The sequence below is a fragment of the Motacilla alba genome, chromosome 2 (genome assembly GCF_015832195.1).
Source record: "Motacilla alba alba isolate MOTALB_02 chromosome 2, Motacilla_alba_V1.0_pri, whole genome shotgun sequence".
Taxonomy (NCBI): Eukaryota; Metazoa; Chordata; class Aves; order Passeriformes; family Motacillidae; genus Motacilla; species Motacilla alba.
In genome coordinates, this window is record NC_052017.1 from 122,832,925 (window position 1) to 122,851,001 (window position 18,077).

At 42.7% G+C, this 18,077-nt stretch overlaps 1 protein-coding gene across 1 annotated transcript in view; it reads left to right on the top strand.

The window, feature by feature from the left end:
* The first annotated feature begins 2,754 nt into the window (after window positions 1-2,754).
* STMN2 (stathmin 2) overlaps window positions 2,755-18,077 on the top strand; it is a 39,315-nt gene continuing 23,992 nt past the window's right edge. Inside the window, exon 1 of the mRNA XM_038128590.1 lies at window positions 2,755-3,007. Coding sequence (XP_037984518.1) covers window positions 2,989-3,007 — 19 coding nt within the window. The 5' untranslated portion in view covers window positions 2,755-2,988. The remainder of the gene's footprint in view (window positions 3,008-18,077) is intronic.

Here is an 18,077-nt window from a genome sequence, read left to right on the forward strand (position 1 = left end):
CCAGTAGCACACCCTTACAGGCTGTACAGCCACAGATCTGGAGGTAGCCTGGCCTGCAAATGCATTTTAATATCAATCAAGAAAAGGCACAAACTGTGAAAGAAAATAAGTCCTAGCCTTGCTAGGACATGCTGGAGTTTAATTCATGCTCCCATAAAATTTATGTGAAGCAAAACATCAAAAAGTGGCAGTCAGTGGAACAGAAATGATGTATGAGGTGTCTGATAACTGCTCCTGTACATGCCAAGATTTGACATGACAGTGATTGCCGAGCAATTTCTTGCACCGCTTTCTCGGCACTCCCCGCCCCAGGAAGCAATTCCTGGGGGAGACCCGAACTGCCATCGTCGGGGTCCCACGTCCCCCGGCCTCACAATCCGCGTCTGCTCCCTCGCAAAGGACTGCGGGGAGTCCCGGCCCCGGCCGGGGGCACCGGGCATCGGGCACAGGCGCCGCTCCCGGCGGCGGGGGAAGGGAGCGGGGAAGCGAGGTCCCCTCCCGCCAGGGCGGGGGATCCTTCCCACTCTGCCGGCCGCCCGTGCCGCCGCTTTAGCTCGGAGAACAGGAAAAGCAGCTGAAAAGAAGAGGCAGACGCCAGGGCGGGTCCGCTGCCTACTGGGCGTGCCGGGCGGGGGATGGGGAGCCGAGCAGAGATGCTCTGTGTCAGCGCAGCGCCGGTGTCACGTCCGTCCCCGGGCAGCTGAGCCCCGCCGAGCCGAGCCGAGCCGAGCGCCGGTGCCGCCCCGTGCCGGGAAGGCATCGGGGCCACGGGGAGCGGCGGGGCCGGCAGCCAGACCCTCACCGCTCCCCTGCTGGGGCCGGGGTCAGCCGCACCGATCCCTGCCCGGCCTGTCTCCCGCCCCCGTCCGACCCTTCCGGCCCCACCGTGCCTGCCCGAGCCCCATCCCGCCCGGAGCCCCGCTCGGGCTGCGGCGGCCCCGGGAGCGCCGCCGCCTCCAGCACCACGGAGAGCGCCCGGGCACCCTCGGCCCGCCCCGCCCGGGGAGGCACCGCCCCTGCCCGGGCACTGGAGCCTTGGCGGGCCCCGAGGCTGGGGCGAGGCCGCCCTTGTACGCCCAGCACTGCGCCGTTGCTCACCCTTTCCTCTCGGGAAAAAGCTCCTCTCACTACAGACATCCAGTCGCAATCCTGTCCCCTGCTCACCAACGCCCCTACGCAGCCACAGAACCGAGGGCCCAGAAGTAACACACCCTAGAAAGCCACCGGGTCCCGGGGCCACCTTCCTGCTTTCCCCTTTTCTCCCGAGGGCCTCTCAGGAGGGTGGGTCGGCCTTGCATCCCGATACACCTGTTCTCATCCCCTCTGCCTGCACCCCGGCACGCAGCCATCACGGCGCCTGCCCCGCCTCAGCTCACATGCTGGTGTCTGTGAATGGGGATGTTTCTCTCCCCAGACTCACTTCTAGACTTTACTATTCTCATTTAAAGAAAAAACCTAGTTTAGTTTTTAGCGTCGTCATTACTGTCTCCAAAGAGAAAACTAGCCTTATGCCCATGCTCCGGGAGATGCTTCACTCAAAGATGCCTTCGCTGACTTCAAAGAAGCTTGAGAAGCATAATTGTGAGTGACCAGTTCTAAGGCAGCACACACAGAGTGAGAGCATCACAATTAGGGATGGCACACAGCGTGGGCTGTGCAGCTGCAAACAGCCCCACACAAGGAAGAACAACGGTGCCAATGCCCTGCTTTTCCCACCCACCCATACACACAGCAGGAAACACATCTACAAGTAGTGTCCTCCAAATTGCAAGCTGAAAATTTGCCCAGTGCCCTGTCTGTCTGGAAGCAGTGTGGGAGTCTGGTATCCCTGAAAGCTCTTAACAATAAGGCTGGTTACCCCCTGGGAGAGGCAAATGAGCTCCAGCTGGACAGTGAGATGAGAGGGTAAAGCTGGAACATCCCTCTCTTTGTGCCAAGGTCTTGGATAGTGGCTCCTCTAGGCCAGCAAGTGCTTCCAGGCCTACAAGATGTACAAAGAGGTGCCATCACTGCCCTGTTTCTAGCAGTGTTTCAATTAACCTCTACCACATTTGTTTAGTGGCTGCCAGTTATGTCACTGGCTTTCCTCTTGCCAGGGATAGAGAATTTTTTTTATTTAGTGTAGGGAATTCTTAGAATCTGTCCATCCCCTTTCATGTAATGACCATAGCAGATCCCATCCTGCACACTTTATCAAGGGAATCAAGCTCACATCTTTCCAGTGACTCTTACCATAGTGCATCAGGGTAGTTACTGACGTCTGTTTATCCTGTTCTGGGATTTCCAGTGCCCTTTGAGAGTGTATACAGGTCCAGCTCCCATTTCCCAAGATTTTCTTTTCCCAAGAAAAGTTTGAGATGACCAAGGTTAGGTCTGGGGACAGTAGAACAGTAAAAAAGGTACTAAAAGGCAGAAACATTCAGTATAAAACAATTGTATAAGATATCTGTGTACCCTTGCAGGAGGCAAAAATAATCTGAGCAGCTGTTTTACTGAAATGGTCTAGGAAATCCCTTGCAACGATCCCTCTTCTTGTTGTATCTTTGGAATGAAATATGTTAAAATGAATTTGTGCATGTTTTACAGGTAGCAACAGCAGAGCCCTCAACACCAATAGGCTTTTTTCATGTAAGACATAAAACATTTGACATGGAATGTACTATTAACACCAGACCGAGGGGGGAGAAGCAGCCAAGGACTGATTTCCATTTCAAACTGCATTCTGGCACTTTGTACTCCAGCACCATTGGTGGATCAATATTTAATGCCCGGAGATTCTGGCTCTGCAGGAGTCATGTCAGGGGACCTCTCGAGCCAATCTGCTTGGGTAGAGGAGTGATAATTATTCATGGGCTCCTGCCTCTTGCTCCTTCTCTTGCACAGCCCCACTCTGCTGACTCAGTGCCTTATTCAGTCTTCTCTCCCTCTCTCCACTGCTGTAGCTGGACCCCTTTGCCTTCACCGCCTCTGAGAGCTGCACATCCCAGCATGGCTAAAACAGCAATGGGTAAGAAAACGTCTCTCTTTTCCTTCAGCCAGCACTACGGCCACTGTCTCCTAGGTCTGCTACCTACCCTGGGTTCTTCTCGCTCTCCCAAAAGTTTAGGAAAAAAAAAAAACCAAGAGAACACTGAACGTATTTTTAATTTCATTGATCAGAGAAAAAAGGAGAGGGTAGGTGGGACATGGGGATGTTTTAGCATCCTAACCATAGATCGGATTAATTATATACTGATGGGTGAGGTTGGCACATGAGCACAGCGTAATTTTGAAACGTTTTTCATTATTTTAAAGGTGAATAGATATTTTATATATATATACATATATATGCATACATATTATACAGATACAGATAGGTATCATATATGTGTGTGCATGTGTGCATATATATGTGTGTGTATATATATATATATATATATATATAAGAAAGGAAAAAAAATAAAAGCAAAAACGAACGGTAAAGTTATCCCTGTCGTCAGTGTGCCTCCACCCATCCCCGCCGGCCGGAGTCAGCGCTCCCCTCTGCCTCTGAAACCGCGTGAGGAGAAGAAAAGAGGGACCGGGCAGAGGCACCGCCGCCCGAAAGGGGCTCGGGCGGGTCGGGGGCTGCGGGCGGTGCCGGGCCGGGCCGGCGGGGGCCCGCGGTGCCGGGCGGGGGGGCTGCGGCGGGGCGGACCCCGCCAGGCGCGCACTGCGGCCGGCCGCGCCCAGCCCGGCCCAGCCCTGCGCGGCGCGGGGCTGCGGGAGGGGGCGAGAAGGAGCCGCCGCTCGGCGCTGCCCCGGCGCTGCCCGCACCTGCAGTCTGCCGGGGGGGCCGGGGGCCGGCTGAAGTAGGTCACTGCATCGCGGAGAGACGGTGTGCGCTAGCAGTGCCCGCCCTGCTCTCTCTCCCGGGGGGCAGCTGCCGGGCTGTTGTTACCTCGCGTTTTCCAGCGGCACGGAGAGCATCCCCCCTCCCCGCAGGAGCCGCGCCCTGCCGCCGCGGCGCGCCGCCCCCGCCGCCCCCAGCCCGCCCCGCCGGGCCCGGCAGCGCCAGGGAGGGGCGCGGCTCCTCCGCCCTGCCCGCCGGCCCCGCGGGGCTCCCGGGACCGGGGAGCGCCTTCCCGTCGGGTCCCTGTTGGTGCTGCTGGTCCCGGCAGGAGCGAAGGGCGGTAGCCCAGCACCGGCCCCTTTGTTCGAGGGAGGCTGCTGGGTAGGGTGGGAGAAAAAAATCCCAGTGAGGGTGTGGAAGGAGAGGGAGGACAGTCTTGGGGTCAGGCTGCTGAAAGCGTCCAGACCCTAATGCCCCTTAGGATTGTTTTTTGTTGGTTTCGGGTTTTTTGGGATTTGTTCGTTGTGGTTTCTTTTTCTTTTTTTCTTTTTTTCTTTTTTTCTATTTTTCTTTTTTTCTTTTTTTTTTTTTTTTTTGAAGACGAAAGAGACTGGTGGCTGCATTTGACGCATTCAAATTCAAGTTTTCACAGTCATTCACCATTAATGTCATGCACATGCAAATCCCACAAAATAAGGATGAAGTGCTCCCAGCACAATTAGTGTCCTCCCCAAGAAGCAAATCCGGTTGAAATTTTCATTTGTGCAGATTCTTGTCACCACTCTTCATCGCATTGCACAAAGTTACACCAAACGCTCCTGGCGCCGGCTGAAAGCGATGCATTACACCGAAGCATTTATCTGAATATCTGAATGCTGATGTTCCGCTCCCAAGGAACAATTGGTGTGGATTGAAAGCATTCTAACCCGCCTGTGGCACCCTTGGGAACAAGGCATGAGACAGCTGTAGATGCTAACAGAGGAGGGAAGTGAGGGCTATATGGGAGCCTGGCCAGCCCTGCAGTGCCGAGCACGCCGTCCCCTCCCCACTGCAGCAATCCGGTAATCAGTATTGATAATTTGTAGTCGGTCGGGGACTTAGCGCTGCAGAAGGCCTGTTAGGAATTCTGTCACAAGGGAAGGAAAGGCTCCTCAGCCTGGTGTTAATGATCTCTCATCACACGAATATAAAGATTTCTGCGGCAAGAGTGATGCCAGGAATCATTAGGTTTACCCAGAGACAGAGGGACTGTGTGGCGCCAGTTTGTCTGTTAATCCCTCATTAGCGAGCCACCTATACCAGCTATAAAAAGCCATGCAGCCACCTAGCTCCAGTTTCCAAAAATACTAATTACAACAGCATTCAATTAGAAAATTAAAGTTACTTTATTAAAAGCATCTTCCATCTTTAAACTCACGAAGCTTTAAGGATTTTCCTCACAATTCCTTTAAACTATATTCTTCCTTCTTACAGTTATAGACAAAATTTGCATCTAGACAGCCTATTAGAATAAACCACTTTATTTCAAGAGTTACAGCAAAGCAACAGATTTTATTTTCATGTGGGAAAATAGATGCATTCTCAGTAATGCACGTTTCCAGTTAGGGCTAAATGAGCTACATTTGTTCTGTACTCAAACTTTACCCAGTAGAACACTGAAAGAACTACTGAGTGCCTGTTTTTTTTCCTGCTGAGCACCAGATTTTGCAAAGTGGCAATGAAGGCTAGGTCCTGCTACCACTGGAGCCAGCAAAACATTTCTAATCAGCTTAACCCAGCCCACTATTACGTTTCTGGTCCTGGTCCAGCAAGGCACTTAATCAGGTGTCTGAGCATGTGAATAGTCCTACTGGCATTGGGCAGAACTCTTCACATAATGCAGGTTAGGCAGATGCCAAATACCTTGGACAAGCCTGTGTTTATATTCTGCCATAGAAAGCAAAATTAAGCCTAATTTTCTATTAGACTGTGTGAAATAAAAGGTTTTCAGGGAAAGCTCCTTTTACGGAGTTTCAACAGCTGCAAGAACTTCTGGAGATCATTACACTCTGAATGCCCACAAGATTCTTCATTCTGTTTAGTTTACGTAGTATATTAATGATGCTTGCCACATAAGCATATTTGTTTGGGTTTTTTCTTAAGCGTCTCTTTTTTTGAAATTCTATGTAACACGACTCTACAGAAATTCTGGAGGCTTTTAAACATCATCCTCCCCCTGACACCATCTTCATTTTGTATTGGAAAGAGGGACTCCTTCGTGCCTTGAGCTCCCAAGCAAACAGAACGTGTGTTTTTAAATCAGTGCCTTTGCCCTGATTTATTACCCTAAATCAGAGTCACTACAGACCAATCAGGCCACATATCTGATTTGGTAAACTTACTTAGTGTAAGGTACATAAATGGCAGTGTGAAGGTGAAGCAGTGATGCCACTGGAACTAAAAAAGTGTTTGAAACCATTATTTTATTGTTGTGATGTTTCGTTTAAATAATATTTACTGTTCTAACATATTCAGACAACCATCATACAGAAAATCTCAGTCCTGGTTATGTTCTGGTTTATTTTATAGGAAGTTGTTTACCAGAAATACATGGGGTATGTGTTAATAGTGGGAAGTGTTTCAATGTCAACTCCTTTTGAGATTGTCAGGAACCCTTTAAGGTGATGAAAGGGTGGGATTATGAGGATACAGGAATTGAGGCAGGCCATGCTCCCTCTTTCTCAGATAGAACATATCTGAGTGAGACTGATTAAACCATTGCAGAAGTGCTTCAGAGTTGCTCTTCTACTTTGTCATTTGCATTTTTGTTATAAGCTCAGACCTCGAGACTTAGCTTGATGGATGCAAGGGCACTGCTGAGTTTTTCTGTTAACTGAGTACTGCATTGTTGCTTTATCTGGTATATAACATACATATGAAGTCATAAATAAGTGTATGGTTGTTAAGTTTAACTGGTTCCATTATTTTAATAATTAGCCTTTTTTTTTACTGCAAAGGGGTAAGAATCTGCCTCTGAGCTGCCACTACACTTAAACAATTGTTTGATAGTCATCTGAATATCAATGGCAATGACAAACTTCAAGTTAAACAACATATGGCTAAGTGCCAGGCTGAATTTGGACTGAACTCGCTTCTTTCCATATTATTCAGTTTTTAGCTGAAGGTTTTAACCTTCTCCTTTAAAAATTAATAAACACACGTCAGCTCTGATTTCCAACTGTCACAAAATTACATCTCTGTAAATAGGAAGTTACTTTAAGAGAAGAATGAACAGAGGCAAGGATCAGAAAGTTATTTATTGTATCATAATGTTGGTAGAAATGTGATTTGACTGACATATTCCAAATTTTTTTAAGAACTAGGAGAAGAAATCCCAGAATATGCTGAGTTGGAGGAGACCCATTAGGGTCACTGAGTCCAACTCCTGGCCCTGTGCAGGACCATCCCCAAGAGTCACACCATGTACCTGAGAGCATTGTCCAAATATTTCTTGAACTCTGTCAAGCTTGATGCTGTGACCACTTCCCTGGGGAGCCTGTTCCAGTGCCCAACAACCCTCTGGGTAAAAAACCTTTTCCTAATATAATTTTGATGTGACAAGGAAACTAAAGAGGTAACATTTCAGTTAGTTTATTTTTTTCTGTGAACTTTTATTACTGAGCTAATATAAAAATGTTGGTAAGTAAAATTCACTAAAGAACTAAGGTTAACACCTATTCACATTCTTTTCTTGGTTTTTTAAAGACTTGATTACTTTTCCTGCTATTGAGAATTAAGACAGGAATAATTTTAAGAACAGTCCATATGGCTAAGGATTTATATTGCCTCATAGCAGTTCTTTACTTACCCTGAGGTGTACAGCAGGAGGGGTGGAACGTCATCTATTCCATTTTCTTATGGAAGATATCCCATAACACACTGAGGAAATAAAAATAAACTTCAGCAGCTTGAACACTTCCAAAATGTTCTCTCACCTCCACCTCCATTACCATCACCTCTTTGTCCCAATATAAGCTCTAGTTAAGCTAAAAACTTCCCTGTTTAATAATGTAATCCTGTAATTCATTCACATAGATTTTGTGAATTTGAATTTCTTTATTATTTAAGATTGGAATTTTTTTAATATTGGTATTTGTTCAACAATAGTACATTTTTCTAGATCACATTTTGCACACTTATTTTTAATTATATATACTGTATAATCTAACCATATGGTTGGATTAATCTCAGGTGACATTTATATTAGTTTCTTTAGAAAAGAATTCTCCATTTTCAAATCAATAACATTAATTTGAGAAAAAAAACTCATTACAAAAGAGATGGGACACTCACATCCAGCAATATATTTAGGTAGTGTTTTAGCCTTCAAAGACTATATGATATTAACTAATTAATTCTCCTAATTGCTTGCAGAGAGAAGTCAGCATTATTTTGTAGGCTCAAACACAGAGAGCAGAAGGTTCCCATGACAGATCAGTCTGGGCAATACTTGACCTGTGCAGCATTTTCGTCTAGGTCTAATTTAACTGCCTTATTAGTTCACAGACAAAAGAGGCAAAGAGATGCTCAGCACTCTTGAAAAATAACCAAAATGGTGTCACACCACATAATTGGTATAGTTGGGAAATTGACTCACTGAAAGCTTTGCTAAAGCTGGTACAGCAAAAAAAGCTGAACATAAGGGACTGAGGGTGGCATCTGGCCCTGTGACCAGTGGGCAAAGAGGAGTGTAAATTTGCCTTTCAGTTTAGGGTATCAGGCTTCAAAACCCTTTATCCTGGCACTCTCAGTAGCTCTGCCCAAGAGGACGAGCAAATGGTACATCATGAAGCAGCAGTGCTTGCTTACCTCTGCAGTAACTACCTTCAAAAACTCCACTGTCAGTTCTCCATACCAGTCACCTTTAAACAGAAAAACATATTGCCATCCTCAGGTGGCTTGTAGAGAACACGCCTTTTTCAGCATTTATCCATAAAATGGGTTATATTTGAACCAACTTTGCAAATGAGTCTTGCCTCACTGGAGTACAGTACAGCCACTGGCCTCAGCACAGCCAGCTGCTCTTTAGCCTGTGGGGACACAGAAACTGGCAGCTGATTTGGAGGAATGGCTGCTATTCACAATTCTCTCTAGGCTACACACAACCCTCATACTATTCTGTGGATACAGTCTGAGGTGGTGTTGGTTTTCATCCAGTTTAAGAGTACTGTTGCTCCCACTCGGAAGGGTGGGTCCCCACGGGGAATCTCAGCCAGCAATTCTACCAGGGACAGGTATCTCAGTCCGGCAAGGTGCTGGGTACCCATGACTGCAGAACAGACAGTACCTGTTCCTCTAGTTCTCAGAACTTTTCAAACATGGACAAAAATTGCTTTGGAGACCTCAATCCACATGGACCTGCGTCCTGAGTCCAAAAAAACCAAAATGGACTGATGTGTAAATGCTGGCTCCTGGGAACTAAATACCTGTGACATCATGTGTCTGACAAATACCAGCATACAAAGCTGATCTGAAATTATTTCATTTTCTCTTCCACTTATGTTTTTCTTTTTCCTGTCTTCTAATACATAATTTAACCACTGAAGTAAATTTAAGCTATTTCTGCCAGGATGTACAGTTAAATTGGTGCACAGCATCTGCACAAAATATTAGGTTTTGCTGTATATATTCAGAAATGCTATTTTTCTAAGTTATAGCTTCAAATCCAAGCAGTTCATAAATAAATTATGATTTATGCATTCATTCTGAGGCACAAAACCTATCACTGTTGTAGCAGTTATTGTTTGAAGTTGTGATCCTGCACAGACACAACCAAAAACAGGATTGTTAGCAATTTTTCACCAATTTTGCCCCAAGCAGTAGTTTAGTTTGGAGAGGTGACTGAGGATAGGATTAGTAAATAACCTGTGGTGAGACATGGCTGTACGTCCACAGCACATAGGGACAGGTCAGCACTTCTGGCTGTGGTCAAGGTCTGCCCAGAGTGAATGTACTCATAATTCGGTAGCCCAGAGGAAAATGCCAGGAGGAATGCTGAGACTTCAGCTGTCCCTTGGACTCCTCACACACAGCCTCAGGGAAGCCCTCGCTCAGTCTCTTCCATTGTGGTGGGTGGAGAAAAAAATGTGGCAATGGAGCCAAACAGCTGGTGGTTGGCTTCCAGATGTGGTGCTGGGGTGTGGTGGCCCTTGTCCCTGTGTGTCCTCCTTCCCCACAGAGTACCAGAGACACTGAGCTGTGTCTTCTTTCCACTCTCCCATGGGAAGAACATCATGCTAAAGAGAGGACAAGAGAGCACACAGGAGAGAGCATGACCTATACCTAGGAGCTGGGGATTCCAAGGAGCATCGCTGGATTTTGCATATATGGCAAAATAGAAACTGTTGTGGAAGCAGCAAATAGAACCTGAGTTCCTTTGGGTGACAGGATGCTTTGGCTTGAATGGAAATTTTGAGAATGCCAGGCCCCAGCTCTGGCATTTCCCAGTCAAAGATGTCACAGAAGGCAGTTGCTTCAACAGGCAGGAGTAAGGCAGCCAGCAGCTTTCCTCCTCTGCTACATTTTGAAAGAAAACTATGGCTTGCTCCTCTGTTTATGAAGAGCCCTGTGCTACCAATGTGTGCCACACACTCCCGGGAAATAGGCTACACAGATTTCTTCAGAGGACTGGCTGTGAGCTGGAAGAACACGCAATTCCCAATGTTAGTGGCTTAAACATTTCAAGTCTGAGCAATCCTTGTTTGTCCAAAGTTTAGCACCCTACAATGCACACCAATTTAAAGAGCACAAATTGTGGTTTTCTGTATTCTCATGACCTCTTCTCATCTGTGTAGGAATTTCTAGGATCCAGATTCTTGATTTAGAAACCTGAGTTTTCTTAAGCATCATTTTAGGCACCTAGTTCCCTTATTGGATTTGTAGGTTAATCATTTTATGACCTGACTTTCTCCTCTTTAAGATGGGGATAATCTTGGGTACTTACCTCAGAGCTGGGATGTGAGGTTATGTTCCATACTGCATGAAAATGTGTAACCATGCTCCCATGTTATAGAAGTGCCAAAATCCATACTGATCAGATTAAGAAGCAGAGCAACTTACCTGCTAAAGCTGTATTAGCATTCTGTGCCATTGAGGTACTTTTCTATAATCCTTAGGGAGTTTCTTAGGTAAAGAAAAAATAATGATGTGTGTATTTTATGCTACTGAAGGCACAGAGTTCTACAAATTTAGACTTTACCCTTAGCTAAGATCTAAGGTATACTCTACCAGAAGGTAGATGAAGTATCTACATTTAAATATATTCACCTAATCTCTAAGTAGCTATAACTTTTGATCTTGATGCTATTTTTGATGCTTTCAAAATTGCTGAAAACACAAATTGTCCTTTTGGACTAAGATTCCTGATATATACATGTTCAAATTCATCCTCTGGTTTCCAGTAGGATGACTCTGGATGTCATTTCACTGGTAGGGCTCCCTGAAGTGACTAATATCATCAGGGCTATTATTTTTTCTTTTTCAAAAGACTGTGGAGACCACAGCCATGTCAAAGATTTTTTTTTTTTTTTTTAGCAACACTGCTATATGGAATTGCAGCAGAAATTACCTTTTGTGGTTTACTAGTATTTTTGTACTGCAAACCCTTCAGTTACCTGAATGGAGCTGTAAGAAAAGTTGCATGTAGCTAGGAAATCTTAAAGCAAATGAATCAATATCCATAATTTTTCAAAGACATTTCTGGAAATAAAATTCAGCTCTGTAACCCATTTCATTAGTCCGATAACTATTTTGATGTATTTATTGCTTAGTTTATTCATGTGAAAAGAAAGGGTACCTTATCCCTGGAGTGACCTTAAAAGAAAGGTCACTCCAGTCATATTTATATTACTTGAATAGACCTCCTTTGTCTCCAGGTGCAGGTGTTTATTATGTAGGTGTAATTTTAAAAAGTTATTTCTAAGCTGATATTTTTTCTATGTGCTCAGATATTTTTTTATGCTGTTGAAACTGCAGTTAGGGGACTTTCAATATTGTATGCTGTAGGTAGGAATGAAACCCTGATTCCAGATTTAAAAACCTAAATATTTAATATTTGTCAACAAACCACTTGTTCTTAAGGCAAATAACTTCTTACTGGGAAATGATGTTTCAAATCTAAATATCATCATTTTCCAAGTAAAATATCAATAATGACTTCTTAAGAAAAGTAATAGTAAGCGGGTTTTTTAACTGCATTGACAATTCAAGTCTCTCCATTTTTATTTTTTTTTTTTTTTTTGCAGTGAAACGTTAAGAAGGGAACTATCTTACTTTGGGAACCATACTGCATTTGATTAACAGTGTAAAGTATTTCATCTTGTTATGAGAGGCCTGAAAAACAGGAATAAACATCACAGAAGTACTTTCAAGTCCTCTGCAAAATTGTAATTATCAGTTTGCATCGTTTGCCAGTGCTGTTCTAGAGGTCTCATCTCTGCTGGCATACTGGTTTCTGCACAAAGACATAACAAGTCTGTCAAGGGTAAAAATTGTAATAAGAACAAATACTGAACCCATGCAAAAAATTGAAGGCATTTAGATAAGCAAACGGGTGATCTACAATACAAAGGCTGCAAAATTATATTTAGTGCACTTCTATGTAGTTATACAAACAGAATTCCCAAGATTAAAAAAAAAATTAAGAAAAAGTATTCTGGAAACAGAACATTATATCAGATGGAGCCCAGTCTGTCCCTGAACTGTGACTACTATTTTTATAGTCTTTTAATGTAATTTGTATGTAGGGGAAAGTCTGAGATAGCAGTTAGGAAAAATTTTATTTGATAAAACTCTCAATGTTCTTGTGAACAATCTACCATCCTAATCTACCCTAATCTACTCCATCCCCATGACCTACTGATTCCCAGTCTCATCCATTTCCTTGGTACCCTCTCCCTGATTTTTTCAACCTAGTTTCATTATCCAGTCAGTCAAGTGTTACCCTCATTCTTGATCCAGTTTCAGCCATCCTATTCCCTGACTGACTTTACCTGATTGGTTTTCCTTCTTTATTTTTTTTTTAATTTGTCTGCTCTTGGCAATCAGTCACACAATGCACATTCAGCTCTCGTCTCTTCACACAGCTGCTTCATTCTTATAGTCCTTCACACTTCTATGAGGTCAGAAGAGGAGGAATTGAGACCACAGGACAGATGTTTCTTCTTTTTTTTTCCGGTTTCCAGGGCTCCTTTGGTCTATAACATCATTCTCAGCCCAGTTGGAATCAGAATCCAGTGCAAAGTGGCTTGAGAGAAACTGGCTGTAAAGCATGGATTTGTGTCTCTCAAACAAGGCTGAAGGCTGAAATCTGATATTTCACTGACTTATTCCATGGCCAGGCCTGGACAAATTTTTCAAATGAAGAATGATTCCCTGGCACAAAACACTAGAACCTTTCAAACAATACAATATCCACTTGCTTAGCTTACCCACACGCATGTATGTTTCCCTAGTCATCATCACAGAAATAGTGAAATGTTTTTTGCTAAAACCTTCTCCAAAATTCAGGAAGAAGCAGCCTTCCAGCCCAGAAAACCGTGGACCAAATTGTAGTTTAACAATGTGATGCTCAGTGGAAGGACATATTTTCTGATGCAGTGGGAGAAGCAAAGCTGCACAAGGTGGGAAATAGCAATGCCTGAAATGGCTGACAGTGTTGCACATTTAAGTGGCTAAGATGTGCAAAGGCCAGGAACACCAACCTTGACAGAATTACATACTAAACCAGTGGAGGTCTGTGGGTGAAGTAGACTCATGTTGATTTACATCTGATGAGCCTATATTTCCCCCTTTAAAACTCCCAAAGCATCAAATTAGGAGGAAACATCTCCTTTATTATTTTTTAAAATCATATAAGAGCCAGCTGCACTAAAAAAAACAGGATAATTTTATTATTCAGAAAAAGAAACTTCTTTTTATACTGGAAAAAGAATTTGATGGTATAATGAAAAAGACAGAATAGGCTGCTGCAAATTGACATTTAGGGATATCTAACTCCTGCTACTTTTAGAACATATTAAAAATTCAATGGACAATCTAGTTCTGAAAGTTTGATAAGTCTGTTGTAAAGGACAGGCTGAACAACAAAGAAGTCCTGATTTCCTGTTAATGGCGGATTGTTGATGCTGGTGCACAGTGCCCTGAATATTTCACAGTTGCAGTATCCTTTTTTTTTATTCTAAATGAGACAAACACCCTTACACCAACAATCAGTGGAGCATCTCTGCAGGGATCAGCTCCTCATGTGGTTAATTTGATAGCAGAGCAGTGTCTCTGAATTCATCAAGATTTTCTTCTAAGTGGAGGCTGGTATTGCAGAAAAAATAGAGAGGCACAGACAGAGATAGCTGCAGAGAGAGAGGTAGACTGACAGAGCAAAAGTACTCTAGAAATTTTCAGTAATATTTTGGGATGAGAAAAATACCACTAAATTGAAAAACAGTAAAAAAGAAGGAAAGAGAAGAGAAAGATGAAAAAGAGAGGTGGGTTATGAAAGACTGGGAAATAATTGGGAGCAGTCACATTCCTGAAAGTCCATATAAATTGCTATAGCATAGACATTTATGCATTAATTTTACATCTTCAAAAATCAAAGTGCTTCTATTATGCAAATCAGAGCAAAGCTACTTAAAACGCAGGTCACTTACTGCAAGCAGTTGCTCTTGTTCTAGTTTTATTGTAGCATCAATTATAATAAAAATATCCCACCAGCAAACGTTCCCTCTCAGCCATTTTAATCAATTCTGAATAATATACTAATTTCTTTGCACCATCAGTGTCGTTTCCAAGAAGAGGCATCATTCTTTATCTTTTTTTTTTCTTGTTAATTTTATACATCTTCTGGTTAGCATACTCAATAATATTTATAATCTATGCCCGGCCATGATAGAGTTTATATGCTGTTGAGAGGGATCATTATTTTCATTATGGAAGCAATCAAATGTTTGCATGTATGCATAAAGTCATGGCAGGATACAATAGTAGAAATATAAATCTGGTAATTTGTTGTAATAACTGCATAGATTGTTTAGGTAAAGGTCCCATAAAAAACTCTGAAAGCCACAGAGTGACAGATGTGTGTCATATAGAAGGGTTTGTTTCTGTCATTTCATGAATTTGAGCACCTCATATAGTGTCCTCACTACCTTAAGCCACCTGTTTGCCCAGTTATTCCCCATCTTCCTGAGAGGCCTCCACTGGACTTTCAGGTGTTCCTCCATGTCACTCTGAAACTGGGGGATCCAAGACTGGATATAGAACCTCAAGTGCAGCTGCACAGCACCAAACACCTTCAATCAGAGGTGAACCCAACCAACCCCTCCTGCTGATTCACGCACACCTCTGCCTCTTCTCTCTGTCTTCCAAACCTGAACATTTAAAAGAAAGATTGAAGAAATAGAAAAAAAGAATAAAAAATAAGCGCACAAACTCTCCCTTGTGAGATTTTTGCTGCCAACCTACACATGCTGAATTTATTTCTGCAAACTTATTTTTTAAAAAAGTCACTTCCCCAGTATCCATTCCTGTTTTGGTTCTTACACTTCATCCTTCAGCACTGACAGTTATGGGTTTAGGAACCCATCATCTGAAGCCTCACTTGGGCATTTGTACTTTTTTTTGGACTGTGGAGAAGACTAACAGAAAATTATCCCTTTCAATGTTGTAAAAATAGATTTCCACACTAGCCCCAGTTTCTAGATTTGGTGACCTGCCAAAAGATACTTCTCCTAGTCATTCTGCTGCCCACTTGTTAGCAGAAAACACCAAGTGAAAAGATGAATTTTACAGAATCTGCTTTGTATCAACATGGTTGGTGAGGAAATTGCTGTCATTTTTGCTTACTCTGTGCAGTGCTTTCAAACTCCTTCAAAACCTAAAGACATTATTTTTTGAATCAAAGGATTTCTCCAAAGATACACGTGACTTTGATAGGCTTCCTACAAAAGGAGACTGTTTTAAATTAGGGATTACATTTCTCTAAACCCAGAAATTTCATCCTTTGTGATATCTTATAATTAAATACAGTCCCTTACGCCCACATATACCCACTGAGTAGTTTAAAATTGTATAAAAACATTTACGTTACGATAGTCTTTGTTATGAAAAAGGGGAATTAAGCCATACAACATAAAGCATCAGAGTAACACAGTTTCCATTATCACACCTCCTTGGGTTTAAAGCAGAATTTTCCACAATTATATGAGGTATGTCAACAGGCAAAATCAAACAGTTTTATATGGAAACTCAGAAGTGATTTACTAGGGGCTTATTTTGTTCTGGCATTCAAATCTAAAATACTACTGTTAATTAACACAATTATAATGTGTGCCCCATTGTCTAATTGCAAGGATTGGGATTCTTCCTTCATAAATAATCTACTTACCTATGTCATTTGCAATTGTGTGCAGAAAGCAAACTCTATAAAGAAAATGCCTTTATTCAAACTGATGAGACATTCTTATTTTAAAATGCCCCACAAAATTAAAATTCCATTCAAAACCCAGAAGTAAATTGGATTTTCCAGACTGCCTCCTTTCATTGTCTTTTGCATTTTGACATTTAGTCGGTAGCCATGGCAGCCAGTAAGAATGATTGTGTAGCATAAAGATGCAGTTACACATATTTGGATTTGGGTTAAGTACATTAAATACATGGGAATTGCTCAAAATCAACCAATAAACTTACACAAATCAAGCTTTATATACATACATATATATATATATATACACACACACACACATATATATACACACATACATACTTTTTAATGTATAGACATATATATAAACTAACTAATTAATGAATCTATATGTTTGGTTGGTTTTCAGACCCTATAATATGTGTTTTCCAGCCTACATGGAATGATTAGTTTTGAAAGATACTATCTACAGCACTCACAGCAGTATATTTTCTCTTAAATGGATTCTTCTGATTTTTGTGGTGTGAAAGTAATTGCGATAGGTTTTGCACTCAGTGCGATGACTCAACAAGCAAGAAATGCATTTAATTACTGGAATGCAAAGATTGAGAGTCAGCCCTACAAGAAATCATAATTGCATTTATTTCATATTATACAAGCAAAAATTTCTACTAAGCTGATTTCCCTGCTTCTTTTTTTTTCTTTTTGTCTAAAGCAAAAAAGGAAAAGGCATCTTGCAATTTATTTGGTTTATTGTTCTGAGCCTCAAGACACAACTAAATAATATTTTGGCCTTCATCAGTTCAAAGCAAAATTTTGAAAATACTGAAAGACATTAATGGTATCTGCACTTTGAAATGGCACAGGTTAATGATGTGTTTAGAAAACATATATGAGTTATAAAAATGTCATATTTTATATCAGAGCTACATTTCTGTTAAAATTGTGTGCATATCTGAGCCAGAAAAATGGCAAGAACCAGCCTGTCTGATAATGGAAACTGTCACAAATCTATCTCTGGTCCCTTGACTGAGGTACTCCACAACAGCTGACTGAGGAAAACAGAAAAAGTTGCATTCCTTACCCATTCTTTCCTAATTGCTTGCTTTTCCTGAACCATTTTGGGCCATTCCTTTCCTTGCTGGTCTATCAATGGCATGCTTTCAAAACATGTGGGTAGCTCTGCTAGAACTTGCTTTCTGGAGAAGCTCGGTATGAACAATTTGACCGTAATCTCAGCACAGAGGTGAGGGGAGGGATTTCATCATGTAACACCAGGTACAAGTCCAGAAAGGATCTGTGTCCAGATGAAGAGAAACAGTGGCAGAACTCCGATTTCCATCATGAAGATCAGCAGTATGCAAGGTTATGTCATTAGTGTCCAAGCATGATAAAAAACAGGAGGCTTGGAGTAAAATGACACTCAGTGCCAAGTGTCAGTGGGTGGTGCATGGCCAGGTGATGCACAACCAGGAAGTTTGTCGAGCCAGCATAAAGGGATAAGGGTGATGCAAATTTAAGTCAGTGTGAAGCCTCTGAAGACATCACTGGGAAAAACTAAATAAATGCCTCTGTTCCAAATACACACATGGACGACAGTGAGAGTCAGATAAATAAAAGTAATACTGGCAGGCAGCTCTCTCACACCCTGCTCTAGTAACCCAGTCTTACTGTGCTGGAACAGAACCCGTAGTGTGATTCATACCTTGGGAAGATGCTGTTTGATCATAGCAGGCTGCGTGACTAAACCATTGCCATTCTATTTCATCATATTTGATTTGCATCCTCCCTCAAGGCTGCAGACAGCAC